Source organism: Condylura cristata, unplaced genomic scaffold, assembly GCF_000260355.1.
Source record: "Condylura cristata isolate star-nosed mole 26May11 unplaced genomic scaffold, ConCri1.0 scaffold00032, whole genome shotgun sequence".
NCBI classification, from domain to species: domain Eukaryota; kingdom Metazoa; phylum Chordata; class Mammalia; order Eulipotyphla; family Talpidae; genus Condylura; species Condylura cristata.
Genome location: NW_004567133.1, coordinates 19,804,417 through 19,810,858, shown reverse-complemented (window position 1 = coordinate 19,810,858; position 6,442 = coordinate 19,804,417). Strand labels below are relative to the sequence as shown.

Genomic DNA, 6,442 nt, shown 5'->3' with positions numbered 1-6,442 from the left:
GGTCTTCAGACACTGAGACTGCTGGACAGGGGAGGCCCCATCTCAGTCTGCGCTTTATCCTCAGCCTGGGCCTCAGCTCCCCCTGTCCAGTTGCGGGGTGAGGGGGTTACTGTCCTGAAAGTCCCGACTCGGAAGTGGAGAAAGTCTGAGGCGGGCTGTGTGGGCCAGTAAAAGGCACGCCCCCGCCTGCTCAAAGTCAGGTCCACCCAGTGCCAGTGACGAGAGTCTGGGGGTGGGTGTTGGGAGGCATGGGGGTCTGTGCCCCCTATACCATGTGGGGTGCCCTTCCATCCGGTGACTTCAGTGCCCAGCTATGCGTGGGGGGGGGGGTGGAGAGACCGGAGTCGGGCTCGGTGCCCAGGAGTGAGTCACCCGCCGGCGGCGGGGGGATTGCGGGGACCTGACCCCCCCATTCAGCGTCCCGCGCTACGCCCCCCTCCCCCTGTGCTGCCGTGTCCCTGTCGGGTCGTGCGGTCACCTGTGAGGAATGCCAGTGACTCACGTTATTCGAGCCGGTCGACCCTGACCTCAGCCCCCAGAATAGCCGCGCCCCGCCCCCAGCCTGACCCGCGGCCCCCTCCCCAGGCACCACCCCCTGCTCCCGCGGCAGCTCCTGGAGCGCGGACCTCGACAAGTGCATGGATTGCGCGTCGTGCCCGGCGCGGCCACACAGCGACTTCTGTCTGGGCTGTGAGTGGGGGCGGCTCGGCGGCGGGCTGACCCGACGGGGGGGGGCTGGGGGGGCCGGGCGGGGCGGTGGGCTTTGGACCTCGGGAATTACTGGGGGAGGCGGTGGGAGTGGGGAGACGGCTCCTTGAGGGTGGGGACCACGGTGGGGGAAGCCGGCGGCTCGGGTGGGGAGGGGCTGGGCAGGGGGGGCGAGGTCTGACTTCGAGTCCCGCCCGCAGGCGCTGCGGCGCCCCCGTCCCCCTTCCGGCTGCTGTGGCCCATCTTGGGGGGCGCCCTGGGACTGGCCCTGGTTCTGGGGCTGGTTTCCGGCTTCCTGGTCTGGAAACGGTGCCGCAGGAGAGAAAAGTTTACCAGTAAGTGTGTCCCGCCCCACCCCGCCCGCCCCATCAGCCCTCCATGTCTCCCCACTTGACGACCCCTCTTGGTGTCTTGCAGCCCCCATCGAGGAGACCGGTGGGGAGGGCTGCCCTGGCGTGGCGCTGATCCAGTGACCGAGCGGCCCCTGCCAGCGGAAGGCGCCCCACTCACTAGCTCACTCATTCACCCTGGAGCCGGCCCTGCCTCCCAGACACAGCGGGAGCCCCACCACAGGGTGTGGGGGCAGGGGCGGGTGAATCACAGCGCTCCCGCCGGCTTCAGACGCCGGCCAAGGTGTCTCTGGCTTCGGGACAGAAGAGACCCATGCTGGCTGACACCACCGTGGACACTAAGGAACTGCAGCATTTGCACAAGGGGGTCCCCCACCCCGCAAACCCTGGGGGCCAGACTGACCTAGGGACAGACAAGCTGGCCCCACCCATTCTGACGTGCTGACATTTCACTATGGGGGTCCCAGCCTGGGGGGGTCAGGGACCTGTTCCTAACGCTAGGGGGCTGGCCCTCTAGGGGGCTGGCCGAAGACACTGCCCCCATCCTCAAAAGGGGGAGAGATATTTATTTGGGGAGAGAGTTTGGAGGGGAGGGAGAATTTATTAATAAAAAAGAGTCTTTAACTTTAAATGGATTAGAGGGGCGAGGATGGAGCCTGGCTTCCCAGAGCTGGGGGGGGGGTGAGTCAGCGCGGGGGCGGGGGCGAGGCTCTGACTCACACATTCTCAATGCCTGAGCCCAGCCTGCCAGGACCTGGCCGGCCTTGACCGATTTCCAGGGAAGATGTGAGAAGCCCCGGCATCCTGCACCCAGCCCTCCTGCCTTTCCCAAAGGCCCCAGATAAAGCTCAGCAACCTTTATTCAGTTCTGGTGGGGGCGCCTCCCCTCCCACCCAGGGCACCTTCTGGCTGGGCTCCAAGTCCTCTACTGGGGAGGGTCCTGGTGCCCAGAGGCCGGAATGGGCTAAGCAGGGCAGTTGGTCCTTCATGAGGGTGCTGGTCTCCGTCAAGGGGAAGGTAGGCAGGCAGGGGGTGCTGCCAGCCCTCAGAGCTCCATTATGTCCCCAGCTAGTGTTGCATGATAGTGGGGCTCGGGGGTGTCCCCCAGTCTCAGCAGCCGGAGAGCCTCAGGGATCAGGTTCCCAGGGTAGCGCCAGAGAAGCAGCTCAGAGCAAGGGCTTCTGGAAGAAGAAACGATAGGACTGAGGCCGGCCTGGCAGAGCCCCCTCCTGCCAGGCCCAAGTCCCCAGGGCTCAGGGTTGCCGGCACCCTCCAAGGAGCCAAGGCAGGCAAACAAGGCCAGGGTGGCTAGAAGCTAAAAATAGCGGGGTGAGGCATGGCCTGGTGGAGGCTCCCAGCTGCCGATGGTGCCTACCTGAGTGGAGGCAGAGCTGAGGGGAAAGCCACAGGGGGGCTGCAGTACGGGTGGTCATTGTGCAGGCTGAGGCGCGAGAAGTGGCTGGCCATGTTCTCCTCGGACAGGAACTGCTTTCGAAGGGGTTCCCTGGGGAGAGACAGGCTAAGGTACTCAGAAAGGATACAGGGGGACAGGGCGTCCTGGCGTGAGAGGGGCTTGCTGGGAGTCCCTCCCTGCCCGAACTCACTGCTCCTCCTCCAGGCGCCGCTTGGTGCTCATGGGCACAGCTCCTCGGGGAGGAGAGCTGGGAAGAAGAGAGAGCCAGGTGCACCCCACCCTCATCCCGGAATCTGCCCACCTGAGCTGGCAGCCTGGGGAAGAAGCCCCCAGGCCATCCCTTCCCAGCTGACGTCTACATCACCCTCCTCTCCAGGACCATCCAGCAGCTTGCCTCCGAAGTCTCGGCCCCTAGTCCCTGTCCAGGTCTCAGCTCACCGCGCCCCACACGTGCCACCCTGCAGACCAGCCCTGGGCTCCAGGCCAAAGCTCGGGCGCGCCTGGGCTCGGCCCACCCGGGGACCCCTACACACCTAGCGTCCAGGCCTCGGGGCGGCCCCGAGGCGGCCCGCGGGTCGCGCTGGGCCCGATCCGGCGGGCCTCGCTCCAGGGGCGGCTGCAGGATCATCGGGACTCAGGGTCCTACGAGAAGAGGGGTGGGATCCTGGGGACAGGGGCGGAGCCTTGAGGGCGTGGCCCACGCGAGGGGCGTGGCCGTAGGCGCGCGCAGCGACGGCGCGACGGGGCTCCGCGCAAGCGCAGAGACAGACGGCGTGCGGCTGGAAGGCGGGTCGGCTACGCCAAGTGGGGGGAGGGGATTCGGCGTAGCGGGGCTGCGGTGGGAGCGGCTTAGTATCGGGGGTCTTCGCGGCGCTCACTTCGGTCGGTTCCTGGGGCTTCGGTGGTTTGCGGCGGCCGCCCTTTCGCCAAGCCGGCCGGCGGCCTTGATTCGGTGAGCCTCCGACGAGCAGAGCCGCTCGCGGCACGTCCGGACTCGTGAGATTGCGTCGTGCGCAGAGCACTCTGGGACTTGAAGTTCTCGAGATGGAACGCGCTGTGCCTCCCGCGGTGCCCCTGGGTCAGGTGAGCCGGCGGGGTGCGCGGTGCCTTCTGGGGCTTGTAGTCCCCGCCCGGCTCGGCAGGGGCGGGCAGAAAACAGGGCTCTGAGCCTTGTTTCTCCTGAGCGGGCGGTAGTACTTCGACTCCCACCCAGGGGCCTACCACGGAAGCCAGTGCGTTTTCTGCATGAGCTAAGAGCCACTTTCGCAGTGCACTTTCTACGTGGTAGCCCTGTCGGAGCGCCTTGTCTTTGCAGCTGCTCACCCATTGGTGGCACTTGGGAGTCCATTCGAAGGTTGGCACGGGGTGCCTGCTCGCGGACTCCCGCGGCACCACGCCTCCACCCCACTCCCTCCTCCGCCTGGAGCCAGCCAGGGAGCCATGAGCAGGGGCCTGTTTGGTGGGCCGCCCCAGTGAAGGGCAGAAGCGTCAGGACTGACGGCAGGGGAAGCAGGAGGGGGTCTGGGTGCGCCCCCACCCTCCGCACAGCCTCATCCAGCCTACCCCCCAACAGCTGGAAGTGTTTCAGGCCCTGCAGAGGCTGCACATGACCATTTTCTGCCAGAACGTCTCACCCTGCGGGAAGTTCCTGGCGGCTGGCAACAACTACGGGCAGATAGCCATCTTCAGGTATGCTCACCCCCATACCCATCAGCCTGGCACTCTGTCCCCTGGGACCAATGCCCCTGACTGTCCCTTCAGTTTGTCTGCCGCCCTGAGCTCCGAGGCCAAAGAGGAAAGTAAGAAGCCGGTGGTGACCTTTCTAGGTGGGTACAGCCTCCAAGTCTGGCATAGCCCCCCTCTCCCCTCCCCCCGTAGAGGAGGGGAACGCGTGGGTCACCAGGTCTGCACTTCTCTTTAGCCCACGATGGACCCGTCTACAGCATGGTCTCTACTGACAGGCATCTGCTTAGTGCTGGCGACGGGGAGGTGAAGGCCTGGCTGTGGGCAGAGATCATCAAGAAGGTGGCGTGCGGAGGGGGCGGGACAGGGCGGGGCGGGACTGCGGCCCCAGGAGGGCCCGAGTCACCCAGTGTTTCCCTCCCCTAGGGCTGTAAGGAGCTGTGGCGTCGTCAGCCCCCATACAGGTGAGCCAGGCCACACACAGTCGAGGGCACCCGGGTGAAGCCGCGTCCTCTCCGAAGCTGACCCTGCCCCCCTCCCCCACAGGACCAGCCTGGAAGTGCCTGAGATCAATGCTTTGCTTCTCGTCCCCAAGGTCTTCGTCCCTTGTGACTGGGGCTCCACCCTGTCCTGTTCTTGGCCCAAAGCAAGGGGAAGGGTTGGGCAGGGACCCGTCCGGGGTCCAGTCGCTACCCTGACTCCTGACCCTACCCCACCTTCCTCCGCAGGAGAACGCCCTCATCCTTGCTGGGGGCGACTGCCAGCTGCACACTATGGACCTTGAAACTGGGACCTTCACGGTGCGGAGGGCTGGGGGCAGGGTGGCAGGGCAGCGGAGGGAGCATTCTTCCCGGACTGGTCCTGACACTGGCTTCTCCCGGCAGCGGGCCCTCCGTGGCCACACAGACTACATCCACTGCCTGGCACTGCGGGAGCGGAGCCCCGAGGTGCTGTCGGGCGGCGAGGATGGGGCCGTGCGGCTTTGGGGTAAAGGCATGGCCTGTCGGGGAAGGGACGACGGTGAGGGAGGCTGGGCGCGGAGGGTGAGCCTGCAGTTCTCTCCCCACAGACCTCCGCACGGCCAAGGAGGTCCAGACAATCGAGGTCTACAAGCATGAGGTGAGGGCCCACTCCACACAGCCCCACCACGCCCGCCTGCTGGGGCCTCTGCATCTTCACCTCTTCCTTCTCCCCCCAGGAGTGCTCGAGGCCCCACAACGGGCGCTGGATCGGGTGTTTGGCCACTGACTCGGACTGGATGGTAAGCTGGGCAGAGATGGGCAGGCGACAGCCCGGTGCTGCAGCAGGGCCTGTGCTCACTGCAGCTGGGGACCACTTCTGCCTAGGTCTGCGGCGGGGGCCCGGCACTCACGCTCTGGCATCTCCGTTCCTCCACGCCCACCACCATCTTCCCCATGCGGGCACCTCAGAAGCACGTCACCTTCTACCAGGACCTGGTGAGGCCTGCTGTCTCCTCTGCCACCCCTGTGAGCTCCCCTCTCCAGCCTGACCCCTGCGCCTCCTGTCAACCCTCCACAGATCCTGTCAGCCGGCCAGGGCCGCTGTGTCAACCAGTGGCAGCTGAGTGGGGAGCTCAAGGCCCAGGTGCCCGGCTCCTCCCCAGGCCTGCTCAGCCTCAGTCTCAACCAGCAGCCAGCAGCCCCCGAGTGCAAGGTGGGTCTGGCCAGGGGCCGCACCGCTCCTGGGAGGCCAGGTGTGTGGGCAGCAGGTCACCCCCGCTTCCTGCCTCCAGGTCCTGACTGCCGCGGGCAACAGCTGCCGCGTGGATGTCTTCACCAACCTGGGCTACCGAGCCTTCTCCCTGTCCTTCTGACCTCGAGACCTCCCCGGCTGGCGCGGAGTCTTTGTTTACTAATAAAACGTCAGGCTTTCCTTCCTGGTGCTTTCTTCTCAAGGAAGGAGGCCAGGTTGGCGTAAGGCTTTATATATTACTCTGTCCCGTCTTGATACATGAATACCCTCTCCCAGCCCTGGCCTGGGGCACGCCAGGGGCACAGTGCCCGGGAAGGACAGACCTATACAGACTGGAGAAACAGACAGCTCTGCCCCACCGGCCCCCGCCACCCACCTGGGGCCTGTGGCCCTCAAAGCTGGCCCCTGTCCCTAGTAAGTCCACGGCCGGCCGCCAGCCCCCTTTGAAAGACAGTCCCGGTCCTGCGGCTCCGCGAGGCGGAAGCGGAAAGGGAGCCAGAGAGAGCGCGCGCGGCCAGGCCCTCAGGTCCTTCGGAAGAGGCTGCTGAGGAAGCCGCCCGCGGGCCCCGGGCCC

General features: G+C 66.1%; 4 protein-coding genes across 7 annotated transcripts in view; 2 read left to right on the top strand and 2 right to left on the bottom strand.

Moving 5' to 3' along the window:
* The first annotated feature begins 584 nt into the window (after positions 1-584).
* Positions 585-1,812, top strand: TNFRSF12A (tumor necrosis factor receptor superfamily, member 12A). Its single transcript, XM_004691803.2, has 3 exons — positions 585-690; positions 909-1,043; positions 1,126-1,812. The coding sequence occupies exons 1-3, from the start codon at positions 639-641 to the stop codon at positions 1,179-1,181; spliced, it is 243 nt and encodes an 80-aa protein (XP_004691860.2). The 5' UTR covers positions 585-638; the 3' UTR covers positions 1,182-1,812.
* Positions 1,813-1,900: 88 nt separating this feature from the next.
* On the bottom strand, positions 1,901-3,441 carry HCFC1R1 (host cell factor C1 regulator 1 (XPO1 dependent)). 3 transcript variants are annotated; one of them, XM_012731748.1, is made up of 5 exons: positions 3,351-3,441; positions 3,006-3,114; positions 2,663-2,719; positions 2,434-2,562; positions 1,901-2,239 (listed from the first exon to the last, which is right to left on the bottom strand). In XM_012731748.1, exons 2-5 carry the CDS (start codon positions 3,098-3,100, stop codon positions 2,104-2,106), a joined length of 417 nt encoding a protein of 138 aa, XP_012587202.1. In that variant the 5' UTR covers positions 3,101-3,114; positions 3,351-3,441; the 3' UTR covers positions 1,901-2,103. The 3 variants fall into 3 exon arrangements, with proteins under 3 accessions (XP_012587202.1, XP_004692218.1, XP_004692219.1); XM_004692161.2 differs by lacking the exon at positions 3,351-3,441 and having other exon boundaries at positions 3,006-3,122; XM_004692162.2 differs by lacking the exons at positions 2,663-2,719; positions 3,351-3,441 and having other exon boundaries at positions 3,006-3,122.
* A 31-nt stretch (positions 3,442-3,472) lies between these two features.
* Positions 3,473-6,417, top strand: THOC6 (THO complex 6). Of its 2 annotated transcripts, none has more exons than XM_004692163.2 (13): positions 3,473-3,555; positions 4,046-4,161; positions 4,234-4,298; positions 4,394-4,497; positions 4,582-4,619; positions 4,702-4,750; positions 4,884-4,955; positions 5,040-5,142; positions 5,225-5,274; positions 5,354-5,416; positions 5,502-5,612; positions 5,695-5,829; positions 5,909-6,417. In XM_004692163.2, the coding sequence occupies exons 1-13, from the start codon at positions 3,517-3,519 to the stop codon at positions 5,987-5,989; spliced, it is 1,026 nt and encodes a 341-aa protein (XP_004692220.1). In that variant the 5' UTR covers positions 3,473-3,516; the 3' UTR covers positions 5,990-6,417. The 2 variants fall into 2 exon arrangements, with proteins under 2 accessions (XP_004692220.1, XP_012587191.1); XM_012731737.1 differs by lacking the exon at positions 3,473-3,555 and adding an exon at positions 3,628-3,826.
* CCDC64B (coiled-coil domain containing 64B) overlaps positions 6,280-6,442 on the bottom strand; it is a 4,823-nt gene continuing 4,660 nt past the window's right edge. The window contains exon 9 of the mRNA XM_004691802.1: positions 6,280-6,330. Within this exon, the coding sequence (XP_004691859.1) occupies positions 6,280-6,330 (51 nt within the window). The remainder of the gene's footprint in view (positions 6,331-6,442) is intronic.